This window comes from Rhincodon typus, chromosome 4 (genome assembly GCF_021869965.1).
Source record: "Rhincodon typus isolate 14 chromosome 4, sRhiTyp1.1, whole genome shotgun sequence".
NCBI classification, from domain to species: Eukaryota; Metazoa; Chordata; class Chondrichthyes; order Orectolobiformes; family Rhincodontidae; genus Rhincodon; species Rhincodon typus.
Window position 1 is genome coordinate 9,408,528 of NC_063335.1, and position 14,701 is coordinate 9,423,228.

Genomic DNA, 14,701 nt, shown 5'->3' on the forward strand with positions numbered 1-14,701 from the left:
TGCAGCCAGAGTATGAATATTTGCACTGATGGTTGTAGAAGTTTAAGAACCGGCAAGACATTCATCTATACTATGTGCACAGTGAAGAAAAGAAGTACAGATACTGAAGCAACTGCAAAGTTTATTGAAGAATTTGCACAGTTACTTAGCACTGAAAAGCTATCCTCAGACCAAGTACACAGTGCCAATGGAGCTGCTTTCTATTGGCATTGTATGCCTCATAACCGCAACATAGCAACAGAGGCTGATGAAGTGCCAACTAGAATGAAGGAGCCAAAGGACGGAGTGACTGTTCTTGCTATAATCGCAAATAGTAACTGTCCATTTGCTCTTATTGTTTGTTTCTGTTGTTCTCTATTTGGCTACATTCCCTTTAAAACTACAAGTCTTTATTTTTATGTAAAGCTTCATGTGAACCTTTATCACACATCTACTTTCCAACATTACAACAGTGACCCCACATTTCAAAAGTAGTAAATTAATTGTAAAGCATTTTAGTATATCCTGAGGACATGAAAGAAACCAAATAAATAAAAGTTCCGTCTTTATCTGCAATGTCATATTTCATTTCTTATCCACTTTTTAATATCGCCAAAAAAAAAACAGGTTTATGAAGTTCACCCTGTCTTCTGTAAATACGTATTCTTATGTCCATCTATGTTCTGCTTGATTACACAAAGTAAGGTGCACTGCTGTTATTCCTTGCTGGACATGGAGTCTGCTGTTTAAAGTAACAGTCTGAGTGCAATGATCCCTCCTCATTTTTCTTCAAAGTTCTCTTACCTAAGTTATAGGATAAGTATATTCTACCATATTACAGCTTCATTGCTTATTACTACCATTTTACAGCTTCATTGCTATTACAAGCCTCTCATAATTATGTACAAATCTCTCCTTCAATTTCTTTTGGAACAATTTTTTCCCAACTAAGAGAACTTTTTTCACAAGAGGAATCATCTGAACCACACGCACTGCTAAAACTAAATTTATTATAGCATTTAAAACAGGTAATGTCAATCTCGTAAGAATGCAAAATGTTATGGGGTGAAAGCAGGAGCATGTGATTCTAATTCAGCCGCTGGAATCAACCTACCTTTAGTGTGGGGGGGAAAGGCTTTTATGCACTGAAATCTCTGCTTCATTGAACAGGCTATAAGTTGCTCTCAATATGCTAACTTTACTATTTCTTAAACCAGGCAAACTCTGAGCGCTATACCAGTCAAATCCATTTGTAGCACATTTGTTTCTTAAATTTTCTCCTTTCTATCTTCCTGAAGATTTTATAGTGGTAAATTTAGTTGTAGAGTCATAGAGATGTACAGCGTGGAAACGGACCCTTCAGTCCAATTCTTCCATGCTGAACAGACACCCTATATTAATCTAGTCTCATTTGGCCTGTATCTCTCTCAAACCCTTCCTGTTCATGCACGCAACCAAATGCCTTTTAAATTTTGTAATTGTACCAGCCTCCACCACTTTTTCTGGCAGCCCATTCCATACACTCACCACCCTCCATGTGAAATGTTGCCCCTTAGGTCCCATTTAAATCCTTCCCCTCTCAGATTAAAGCTATGCCCTCTAGTTTTGCACTCGCCTACCCTGGGAAAAAGACCTTGGCTGTTCACCCTATTCATGCCCCTCATGATTTTATAAACCTCTATAAGGTCACCCCTCAGTCTCTGACACCCCAGGGAAAATAGCCCCAGAAATTCAACCTCTCCCTAAAGCTCAAACCCTCCAACCCTGACAACATCCTTGTAAATCGTTTCTGAACTCTTTCACGTTTTCCTCTAGGTGGGAGACCAGAACTGAATGTAGAATTCCAAAAGTAGCCTACCCAATTTCCTGTACAGCGACCTCCCATCTCCTATATTTAATGCACTGACCAATAAAGGCAAGCATACCAAATGCCGCCTTCTCTATCCTGTCTACTTGTGACTCCACTTTCAAGGAGCTATTTAACCTGCACTCCAGGGTCTCTTTGTTTGGCAACACTCCCTAGGACCTTACCGTTATTTGTATACGTCCTGCCTTGATTTGCCTTTCCAAACTTCAGCACCTCACATTTATCTAAATTAAACTCCTTCTGCCACTCCTCGACCCATCTGATCAAGGTCCCATTGTAATCTGAGATAACCTTCTTGGCTGTCCACTGCGCCACCAATTTTGGTGTCATCTGCAAACTTAGTAACCATACCTCCTATGTTCACGTCCAAATCATTCTGGTACTTTATCAACTGATCAAGTCAAAGATAGTACATCATCTCCCTCCATTTTAATTACTCCTTCTATTTCTGTTCATTTCTCGTGCTTCAGTTAACACATTACCATGCGTACTGCAGCTTTTATCTATTCAAACTTCATAGTATGATTTTTCCTTTCTCTGTTCCAGAAGAATTTGAAAGAATTTGAGCTTTAACCAGTTTAGGAGCAATTTTGTTTACCTGCCTCTTCCTTGTTTTTAAGCTATTATTTCAGCAACAGAGCTGCAATGGCTATAATTCAAACAGATTTTTCTGTTTTTGATTCAGAATTTGATGCTTCCTTCATCTCGACACCTAGATTATAAATACCTTGGGCTACAACACAAGAACGACTGCTGAAATGACTTTTGCCTCTTCCCTGTTTTTGCAGCTAATGTTTCTTGTCTCTCAGTTTCTCTCTCCTGGGGTTCAGCATCCCCAACCTTTATCTCAGTTTCTGAACAAAATCTCAGACAGAAAGTCCGCTATAACAAAAATATCTGTTCGGCTTTTTGTTTTAAAGCTGTGGCATGCACTTCACCAGCACTCAGCCTGCACCTCCCACCCCAGCCCGTCCAGTCATCATGATAACCAACTTGCAGAAGTTTGTTGTCAGGCACACCTCGTAGCTAACTAATTACTCTGTTCATTATTTAATTTTACTTTGAGTTAAAGAGCTGATGTGAAACTTAACCGTGCTTTAATACCTCCATTTCATAACAATCTTATCAGTTGTAGAACTGCTTTCTAGGAAACCTAGATTTGAACTGATTGGGTTCAGTCATTTAGCAGATATTCTGATGGTCCTTCCGGCGAGAACTAATTCTGTGAAGTCATTTGGTAATTTAAATTAAGGGCAGAGAACTCAATAAATACATGCAGCTCCATCAGTAAGTTAAATTTAGAATTCTGTGTACCCTGGTATAGGTCTATCATCAAAACAGTCCTGACAAAGTTTTGTATCCAAGCGAATTGATTGTGTGCTCTCGATAAATAGGATTCATCAGCTTTGCATTTTCTACCTTTCACATATTTGGTGGTTATAGTTTTTCTTTTTCTTAGTACTGTCTTGTCATGTAATTCTCTTTGTGAACCTGATTCTGCTTTGCCAAACAGGTACAGGTGGTTGGATTGTACACAAGGGAAGGATTTCACGAAAACTTTGACAGTCCTATCAAAGTAAGTATTTCTTATAAAAGACAATTTCACTTTTTAGGTAACAGAGCTATTGTGTTGAAGCAGAAACAACAAGAAAGATACTGTTACTATCAATGTTTTGGAAAGGCTATAAGAATGGACACTGGCTTAGACACATTGAGTAATGACTTCATGCTTTATGGTTGGAAGAACAGATGACTTGGGTTGATTTAAGGAGAGTGTCCCAGTGATAGTAGCGAAGGCTGACACCTTGCACTCCTTCACAGTGGCATATGAAAAAATTGATGTAATTATAAAAAAATTTTAAGACGAGTCTTTTGGCTGCCAAGTTGCATCTTAGGGGATCAATTTGTCTTTAACGTGTCAGAGAGGAGCATTTGACAGAAATCCTGAATTGGCTGCAAGCCTGGCTTTGCCTGCCCCAGGATGTGGGATAGAGTTGGAGTAAAGTGTATTCTGCTCCTTCACTATGTAATAAATAATCACATAGGAAAGACTAATTTTTAATTGTTTGTCAGCAAATATTTCCATGATTTAAAAAATAGCTTAAACTGTCGGTGATCCATACGATCTGTATCCTTTTTGGTAAAACAGAAGAATGACAGAATTGGGAGAACGTTTCTCCTGTGTTGTTCATTCTTTCTATATATCTTTTTCCATCACAGCCAAAGTGATCCTGGCGTTAATACCTCCATTTTGTATCCTTGCAGACTCTCATGGATATCGACAACTATTGCGGAAGTTCTTCCTAATGTCAGCTCACTGCGTGTTTAGTTATAGTTCAATTTAATGCATTTTTGGATCAATCCTTCTGATTCTGCATGGAATCTTGCTGAATTTCAAGAACCCCACCTCTCACATGCCTGTTGTCAAGGCTAGAATATCCAGGCTTTTCTAACCTCTCCTCATACCTTAGTCCTCTGACAGCATGAAGCAGCTTCATGGCTGTCCTTCCATGCCACTTCCAGGGCCTCATTGTTTCCCAGTGCATCAATAACTGCAATCAATTACAGTGTTTAAAGTTCAATTCATTCTGATCGTAATGACACGAATTCTGCAGCACAGTCAGTGACACAGGAATCATACTTGTTGTTTACCTTAATGCCAGCTGCCCTTAAAGCTATTATGGGCTCTAAAGTAAAAACTTGCTTTAATTCAACATCTGTTATGGTATCCTCTAAGGGGCATCTGTGAGCAGGGGAAAACAAAAAAGTGAGGTGTTTGAATCAATCAAATTGAATAATCCTCACCGAGACACATACGACAAAAAAACCAAATTAGGTTCAAATCATGACCAAAAAATGAGGAATGGGTATAAGGTTAAAAGAGAATTAAAAGGAGTAGGTAAAAGTTGAAATTTTTTTTTATTTATTTCCAACGGTAATTCCAACAGTAAATTTCTAACAGCTTCTGGAGAAATGTGAGTGCACACTTATATAATGAAAGTTTCCAGGTCAGAGAAGTTGTTTGATAATGTTTATTAATAACCACACCGTTAGAAATACATTTTTCCTGAATGGGCCAGACCAAACTCTTCCTGCCATTTATCTGGGAAGCTAATGGATAGGCAGCCAGGTTTCATGTTTGTATACTTTCAACATTGAGTTGATCGGCAAGGACTGCACGGCACATCCTTCGGAGGAGCAGGATGTTTCTGACAGCAACTTGAGCCCAGATTTTTGCCATGACAGAGTCTTTCCTTGTGGTAGAATGGGCAAAAAATATCAAATTCCAAGTTTTCCCCCGTCCCCCCATGCAACCTTGCCCGAACAAGGTAGATCATGAAATAGATGTTTATTAATGCTGTGGTTATGCTGGCATAATGCTCTTGCGATCAATCACTACAGAATGCAAAAAACGGCTAGTGCTATTTTTGCACACCCTTGGCTGTGAATTGCACGTAGTTGCCAACATGCTTCCACTGGCTAAGAGTTCAAATGAAAATGTTTTCTGTTTTGAAGTAACAGGCATGACACTTTTCACTAAGAGTCTATCAAGTTTGTAAAGTAGCCAGGGTATGAAGTAGAATGTGCATTACGTTATACTGGATTTATATAACACCTGCTGTCTAATCTAATCTAATCTAATCTAATCTGCGTGTAACGATGTCCCAGTGGATCCTCATATCATTTTACTCCAGTTCAATCAGTGAGAAATCAGACCAAAACCTTACTCCAGAATTATATAATGCTAACTTCTACATTAATATGCAGCCGAAACCACAACGCTGTGCTAGTAGTAGATGCAGTAGAGAAGTTGTAGAGAGGATTTTAAAATATTTGGGGTGGGTGTTTGAGTAGGGTTTGGGAGAGATCTCATGTAAGCGTGCAAAGCCAAAGGATGGTGACAGCATTGCAGGACAGATATTTGGATAACAATACCCAGAAGGGACAAATGTACAAACATAGCAAAATAGCAACAAATGGGGTCAAAGGAGGAAAATGGTAAAAAGACAAAATTACTTTACTTTTAAATCCATGCATTCAAATCTGAGTAAGTGAATTAACAGCAAAAATGGAAATTAATGGGTATGACCTTACGGACATTATAGAGACATGGTTACGAGGAGGTTGAAACTGTGGACTAAATATTGAGGGGTATGTGACATTTTAAAAGCCAGGCTTGAAGTAAAGGGTGATGGGGTTGCTTTGTTGGCACAAGATGGAATAAGTATGATAACAAGAAAAATATTAGATCAGAAAGTGCAGAATCCATATAGGTGGTTATAAGAAATAACAATGGGAAGAAGACACTGGTAGAAGTGGTCTATAGCCTCCTAACAGTAGCTACACTGTAGCACAAAGAATAAATCAGGACCTATTGAGGGCATTAAAAAAATTAGTCATAGCTGACTTTAATCTTCATGCAGATTGGTAAAATCAAATTGATAGAGGTATCCATGAGAATTCATAGGGTATCTGGGATGGTTTCCCAGAACAATATGATATGGATACAATTATGGATCAGGTTACTCTTAGATCTGGTGAAATGTAATAAGGCAGATTTAAGAAATGATATCTGAATAAAAGATCCCATAGAAAATATTGACAATAAGTTGGTAGAATTTATTATTCAGTTTGACAGTGAGCTGCTAAGGTCAGAAATAACTGTGTTAAACTTAAGTAAATTACAAATGAATGAGGGTAGAGTTAGCTGGAGTGGACTGGGAAAAGAGTTTAGCAGCAAAGACAGTTAAGGAATAATGGCAGACATTTAAGAAAATAGTTCACGACTCACCACAAAGGTATTATCTAAGTGAGGAGAAAGGCTCAACACGTTTCTAGAATTCTATCATGGTTAAACAAAACAGTAGAGGATAGCGTCAAATTGAAAGAAAAATATAAAACGTAGCAAAGATTAGTGGTCAGCCAGACGATTAGAAAAGTTTTAAGAACTAACAAAAGATGACCAAAAAATAACGAAGAGGGACAAAATCAATTTTGAGGGTAAACTAACAAGAAATATTAAGGCAGACAGTAAGAATTTCTTTAAATATATAAAAAGGAAGAAAGAGGCCAAAGTAAACATACATCATTTAGAGATTGCAGGTGGCAATATAATAATGGGAACCAGGAATGACAAAGGATTTGAATAAATACTTTGCATCAATCTTCATGGTAGAAGGCACTAATAGCATTCCAAAAGTACTGAATAATTGAGGGACAAAAGTGGGGAAGTAAATAAACACTATAGCTATCACTGGCGCAACAGTAGCAGAGGAGCTAATAGGGCTAAAGACTGAAAAGTATCCTAACACTGATATTCTAAGATATTAAAGGGAGTCGCTTTAGAGATAGTGAATGCACTGATACTAATCTTCCAAGAATCCTTAGATTCTGGAAAAGTCCCGGAGGATTGGAAAGCTGCCAATTATCCAATAATGGAGGGAGTCAAAGAAACCATGTAAGTATAGGCCAGTTAACTTAACGTCTGTTATTGGATTAATGCTAGAGTCTGTTATAAAGGATGTAATAGCAGTGCAATATAATCAAGCAGATTGCATGGTTTCATGAACAAGAAATTGTGCATTACAAATTTATTGGAGTTCTTTGAAGAGGTAACAAGCAGTAATAGATAAAGTTAAACCAGTGGATGTAAAAAATGGATTTCCTAAAGGCATTTGCTAAAGTACTGCATGTTAGGCAGTAAGATTTAATAAGAACCCATTGGGTTGGAGGTGGTATATTAGCATGGGTACAGAATTGGCTGAGTAGTAAAAGACAGAATTAAAGTAAGGTGGGCATTTTCAGGATGGCAACCAGTAACTAATTCAGTGCAGTTCACCATCAGGTTGATCTGACGAAGGAGCAGGGCTCAGAAAGCTTGTGATTTTAAGTAAGCCTGTTGGACTCCAACCTGGTGTCGTGTGACTTCTGACTTTGCCTACATCAGTTCAACATTGGCATCTCTACATCCTAGTTGAGTGCAACAGTGATGGCGCTGGGGCCACAATTATTTACAGTGTATTATTAATGACTTGAATAATGGAAATGAATGTACTGTATGTAGAGAAGAAATAGAGAAGTTCTGCTGACATTATACAAGGCACTAGTTAGACCACATCTAGAATACTGTGAACAGTTTTGGTCCCGTTATCAAAGGAAAGATGTACTTGCATCATGGAGGGACTGTCTTATGAAGAGAGATTGAGTAGTTAGGCTTATCAGTGGAGTTTAAAGAATGAGAGATAATTTAATTGAAGCATACAAGATTGACGGAGTAGGTGAGGAGAGGTTGTTTCCCCTCGTGTGAGAATGTAGGACCAGAGGGAATAATTTCAGAGTAAGAGAGTTAAGATGGAAATGAGGAGTAAATCTTTTCTCAGAGGGTAGTGAACCTTTAGAATTCTTACCATAGAGGGCTGTAGAGGCTAATCTTATTCAAGGCTGAGCCTGTTGTTTTTAATCAGTAAGGGAATGGGGAAAAGGCAGGAAAGTAGAGTTGAGGATTATCAAGTCAGCCCTGATCTCATTGGGCCAAATGACCTACTTCTGCTCCTACATCTTTTGGTCCTTTGGTCTTTATCCAGAAAGTCCTTTTTACTCTGTCTCAAAAAGTTGCTGTTATATGTACCTATGCAAATTGCCTTTTCCTTCAATGTAATGTTTTCCCACCATAACCATTAAATGTTTTACTTCGGAATTGTACCCATAGCTACTTTGAAATCGAAGTGAACATTTTGTTTTATGCAAAGCAAATAACACAGACAGAAATGGGACTGAGGACTAGGTAGTCACATTGGTTGAGGAACGAATGTTGATCAAGATTCTGGAGAAGCCCCACTTTTTCTTTTTAACTTAGATTTTGCTGTCATGTCTACTGGGCTTGACTTATCCAAGGACTGCCTTTTCTGACCGAGTGACACGCCACCAAATTATTACCGGTTCTGCCCTAAGTTCTTCTGTCTGCACTGAGACTGATGAAGTCTAAGAATCTTATGCTGGAACATGATCAGGTTGTGTATGTCCAGCTGAATTCAAACCCAAATTGCTTCTGAAAATTGTAACAACTATATCATTTGGCCTTTCTGAACAAAAACTGATCAATTAATCATTAATAGCTGTAATGTCATAGGTTTTAAAAAGCATAGATAGTATGAGATTCAAATTGATAAATGCTATTGGTAAAATATTCAGTTGAGTTTTTCATTCATTGTGATTTCTTGCTTGCATTTACATTAAATATATACAGCTAACCAGCTAAACTGCATATTGTGAGTTGGTGAATTCTTCCCATTTTGCTTTCCTTCGTTTGTAATTTGTATGTGGATCAATGGTGCTGAAGTCAGGAGCTCCCTGTGTAGGGATTTTCCTAAAAGGAACCCACATTCTGCCATTCATTGCTCTACCCCAAGGCTAGTAAGAGTTTTATTGATTTGCAATCTTGTGAAAAATTGAAAATCTATTGAAGCAGAGCTAATTTGTAATCGTTGTCATGACAGGAAAAGGTTGTAATTCAGTGATTAATTCCAGAAGATTGTGTAAGTGCTAGTCTCCTGCTCATATACATATTTCATCATGCAGTAGTAAGTGGCTGCATAAGCGAACTGCATTTATTCCACTAGCTGCTTGCTTGCTGCGTGGATTTAGGAAGAATTCCTGCCTTACTTGATGGCACTTGCTTGCCAGAAAATATGATAGCTGAAGGAAGTATGTTATGTAGGCGATTGCTTAACTGTGCATACAGGTTGTCAGTCTGTATTCTGCATCACAAATGAACCAAAAATTGTCAGTTACATTTTCACTGTTTTGCTTAACCAGCCCCCATTCCAAATTTGTTTTGATGAAAAAATATTAATTCACTGCAAGCACCAGCAAACAAACCCACACCTTAAACCCTTGATGTTGGGCGGCACAGTCGCTCAGTGGTTATTTCTGCTGCCTCACAGCGCCATGGCCCCAGCTTCTATTCCAGACTTGGGCAATTGTCTGTGTGGAGTTTGCACATTCTCCCCATGTCTGCATGGGTTTCCTCCGGGTGCTCCGGTTTCCCCCCTCAGTCCAAAGGTGTGCAGGCTAGGTGGATTGGCCATGCTAAATTTCCCATAGCGTCCAGAAATGTGCAGGCTAGGTGAGTTAGCTATGGGAAATGCAGCGTTACAGGGATAGGGTAGGATAAGGGAATGGATCTGGGTGGAATGCTGTTTGGAGGATCAGTGTGGACTGTATGTATTCTGTGTTATGTTATGTATGTTCACGTAGGAATTTCACAGATACATTGACCCTGATACTCCCAGTTGGATGCAATGGGGTAAGGTAACATGTAATTGCATTGGTTAACTCCAATGCAAAAGGGATGTACAAGACGATGCCATGGAGAATATTGGAAATGTCAGTCTCCGGAAATACGGGAGGATGGATTGTGAACAATTGTTGTGTGCAGGAAGATCCATTCCTTGTACAACTCCCGAACTCCCTGCCTTAACAGTGTTGTGGGTGCACCTCCATTACATGGCAGCTCAAGAAGGTGGCCTGCTGTCAATTATTTGAACTACCTGTAAACAGGAAATAAATCTTGTCCTTCTAAGATCCTGAGAGTGAAATAAAGATTGGAGTACGTGTACTGTTAGTTGTTCTCATATTGATTTTGTTTTCATTTTTTAATTTAGATAGTGGCTCTTCACCCACAGTTTGGCAGATCCAGTAGTAAGCAGTTCATCACAGGGGCAAACAAGGTAAGTGTGTTGATCTGTCTCTCAATTCTGCTAAGTCTGCTGGAACAGAATCATCATTTCTCTGTCCACTTAATTCAATAATTAATTAATGCACCCATTGTTATGTACTGTGCAACAACAAACGACATTAAATCTGTGCATATTATGTTAAAATAGTTTGCGCAAAATAACCGTGTAAAATAATATTTAAAAATATGTACTGATGCAGTTAATTAAGATCCACATTCTGTTTAGTTGCAAGTATTCCAAAGAAAATAAGTTTGCACAATTAGTAATTCTCTCTTTAGTCTACCAGGAGTGAACTAGCAAGACTGTCTTTTTTGCAGATTTAATGGAAACACATCCAAAATGTCTGAAGGAAAAACAGACACGGTACCAAAGAAGGAAAGATTAGGAAAGTTGACCAAAAGCTTGATCAAAGACTGCATTTATAGAGAGTCATTAGTGTGATAAGGAAGGTGAAGAGACCGAAGGACTTGTGGAGAGAATCAGAGTGTGCAATCAACCTTAATGATTGACTTCATTAACTGGGGCTGGGCTGCAAAGGATGATAGAGTCATAAAAATGGAAAGTACAGAGAGATAAAGATGGTGAGAGCATATCAGGATTTAAGCACAGGGATAAGGCTTTAAATTTGAGGAATTTTAGAGATCAGGAGCCAGTAGAGGTCAAGGTAGATGGCACATAGACAGGGGTGATTGAATATGGAACAGACACAGGCAGTAGAGTTTTAAACACTTTGTTGTTAGAGCCAATACAGTACAATGCCCTCATAAGGGGTGCTTGGTTTTGGATGAGCTGGAATGGCAGTGTGCTTCTCCTCAATCAATTAGACTGAAGTTTGTTAAGTGATATACAGAGGTAGAGCATATATTAGAATGCTTGATGTAAAGTCATGCACAAAAATCATAATAAAGCTCACATTAAGACAAAGGAGTTTGAAAAAGATTTTACTTGTATATGTTCAGCACTAGATTGTTAGTTTATCAGTAATTAAGACATTTTAAAAATTCAATCATGGGTAATAGGCCTTGCTGGCTGAGCCAGCATTTATTGTCCATGTTGCTCTTGAGAAGATGGCATTGAACTGCCTACTTGATTGCTGTAGGCTATTTAGTGTAGGTAGACCCATAATGCTGTTTGGGAAGGAGTTCCAGGATTTTACCCAGTGACCCTGAAGGAGTAGCAATATATTTAGTGACTCGAGGTGAGTTGCTTGGAGAGGAACTTGCAGATAATGGTTTTCTATGTATCTGCTGCCCTTGTCCTTCTAGATGGACATGGCCATGGGTTTTGAAGGTGCTGCCTGAAGAGCCAAAGTGAATTTCTGCAGTGCATCTTGTAGACGGTACACACTGGCTACTGAACGTCAGTGGTGGAGGGAGTGCATGTTTTTGGAAGTGCTGCTTTGTCCTGGATGGTGTCAAGCTTCTTTTAAGGGGGAACTATGCCAGGCTATGAGGTTTGCAGATTATGTTGCACTACAATTCTATTGCTGTTGATGGCCATGGCTCCTCATGGATGCCCAATCATAGGTTAATAGATCTGTTCGAAGTTTGTCTCATTTAGCGCAGTAATAGTGCCACATAACACGATACAAGGTATTATCAATGTGAAGGCAGGAGATTGTCGCGAGAAGAACTGTGTGATGGTCACACTTACCGATATTATTGTGGATGCAGGCAGAAGATGAGAAATCCCCAAGTGAGAGTACATTCTGTACCCTTACCACACTCCATTCTTCCTCCAAGTGTTGTTCAACATGGAGAAGCATTGATTCATCAGCCGAGGGAGGATAGTACATGGTAATGAGCAAGAGGTTTCCTTGCTCATGTTTGACCTGGTGCCATGAATCTTCATGCGGCTCAGAGTCAATATTGAGGACTCCCAGGCAACTCCTTCCTGACTGTATACCACTGTGCTGCAACCTACAATGGTTACGTCATTGCTGGTTAATAGTAACCACTAGCTATGAAAACAAAATTACGCTTGAATGAAGAAATCCTAAGGTTTTATAGGAGTCATGAGTGAATAAGAAATATGATTTCATCCTGCCCATATATATGAGGCCAAGTCACTTAATGACGTACCAGTGTTGTGACCTTGGATGAGCAGCAGGTAAACTCCAATAACAGCTTCTTGTGTTCCATGTATAAGTTGCCATCCAATGTGTTCTTTAATAAGTTATCCCTGAGTTGACCATTATTCTCTCTGTATGATGCAACCTGTTATCAATGCGGAATTTATAATGGGGAAAATCTGACGTAAGTGTGACAAAAATATAACAAGGATAAGTCAAATTGTCCAGTGGCAAGTAAATGCAGTCTTAAAATTTTAATGAGATAAAATATTTAATAGCTGATGTCCCCTCCTTGACAACCTCTACCACCACCACTGTCAAAATAAAATCAAATAGCACACAAGGCATTAAATTTAAATGTAGGAAGCAAGTAAGATGTTCTGCAGGATTGGGTGTAATTGAACCTGGGAATGCAGATGCAATATCATCCCTATTTAAAGAGCATATGTTGTCCACTTCTTGGTATAGTTCATTCTGCTGTAGATTGTTTTTAATGATGGAGCCATCAATAAAGGGTAACCATACTGTAATTATATCTTTCTGCCAGCAAGTACCCTGCACCATCTCTACTGACAGACAGTGTAATTATAATGTTACATGTATACTAAAGCACTTTACATTAGAAATATGACATACTCAATTTCCTATTGTAAATTCCTAAGCATGCTTATTTAAAATGCAGAAGAGTATATCAAACAGAATAGGGGAGTATTGTGTGATGTATAAAACTCCAACTGAGCTAGATTTGGATCATTATACAATGGGAATTGAAAAAGAAAGCAGTTAGGCTTGGAAATTATGAGGTGTTGTTGAGATGAGTTTAAATGAGTAATACAGCCTATCTTGTGTTCTTATGTTACTATTTTCCAACGTGTAAGTAAACCCAGTGTATGAATATACTCCAAGTTTATTTGTTGATTCCTTTTCAATGATTGACAGTTCTGTAGGTCAGTTGTGATCTCCATTTTCTGAGTTCACATGAGGTTCCAATAGGTAATTTCTACTTCCATCAGTTCTTTTAGTTCTATCGAGTATTTTAAGGGGAACAAAGATTTAAACCTTACATGTTTGAAAGGGGAGAAAAAGATTGAACATCTATATGTGCAGTATTCAAGAATATATTTTTTTGGAATTATTTAAAATATATTTTGAGCTACTGCCTTTTTTAAATAGCTCACTAGATAGTATACTAGATTCCATGCCTCATGTGCATGTATCTCATGTTGACACTAATTGCTGCTGATAATCTGATTTAGATTTATCTAGCAATGGGGCTTCTCAGCTAACATGTATGTCTCAATCAATGTCACTGAAATAGATCATATGTTTGTTTTCACATCACTGTATGTAGTATCTTGCTAGATGCTGTATTTTGTACAATTGTGACTAAACTTCAAAAGCTGTAAAGAGAATGAAATTGCTGGAAAAACTCAGCAGGTCTGGCAGCATCCGTGGAGTGAAATCAGAGTTAACATTTTGAGTCCAGTGACCATTCTTCAGAACTGACAGTAGCTAGGAAAAGGTGGGTATTTATGCGGAAGGTGGGTTGGGGGAGAGGGGAGATTAAACAGTATGTGGGGAGAAAAACAATTGCACAGTCATAGGAGTGGGTAAACGTCAGCCTGAGAGAATGAATATCCGCTAATGGGGACTATTAGTAGCTGACAATGTCAGAGCAGCCCATGCGATGACAAGGCCTGGTGTGTGGGGATTGGGGTAATGACATGAGAGAAGATGTTTAAGCCCTAAAATTGTTGAACTCAGTATTCAGTTCAGAAGGCTGCAGAGTTCCCATGAGGTGCTCTTCTTCCAGCTTGCACTGAGCTTTGCTGAAGCACTGAAGCAAGCCCAGGACAGAGATGGCAACTTCGACAATGATGCCACCTTCAGCAAGGGGGCCTCTGTCATCAGAGCTGGCCAGGAAACATGGTGGTGTGTTGAAGTGGCAGGCAACTGGAAACTCAGGGATAGTAGGAACTGCAGATGCTGGAGAATCCGAGACAACAAGGTGCAGGGCTGGATGAACACAGCAGGCCAAGCAGCATC

The 14,701-nt window shown here is 38.9% G+C and overlaps 1 protein-coding gene across 4 annotated transcripts in view; it reads left to right on the plus strand.

Moving 5' to 3' along the window:
• Window positions 1-14,701, plus strand: part of vps41 (VPS41 subunit of HOPS complex) — a 138,983-nt gene that overhangs the window by 49,954 nt on the left and 74,328 nt on the right. For all 4 annotated transcript variants that reach the window (XM_020533969.2, XM_020533970.2, XM_048595819.1 and 1 more), the window contains exons 6-7: window positions 3,360-3,422; window positions 10,510-10,575. In XM_020533969.2, coding sequence (XP_020389558.1) covers window positions 3,360-3,422; window positions 10,510-10,575 — 129 coding nt within the window. The remainder of the gene's footprint in view (window positions 1-3,359; window positions 3,423-10,509; window positions 10,576-14,701) is intronic.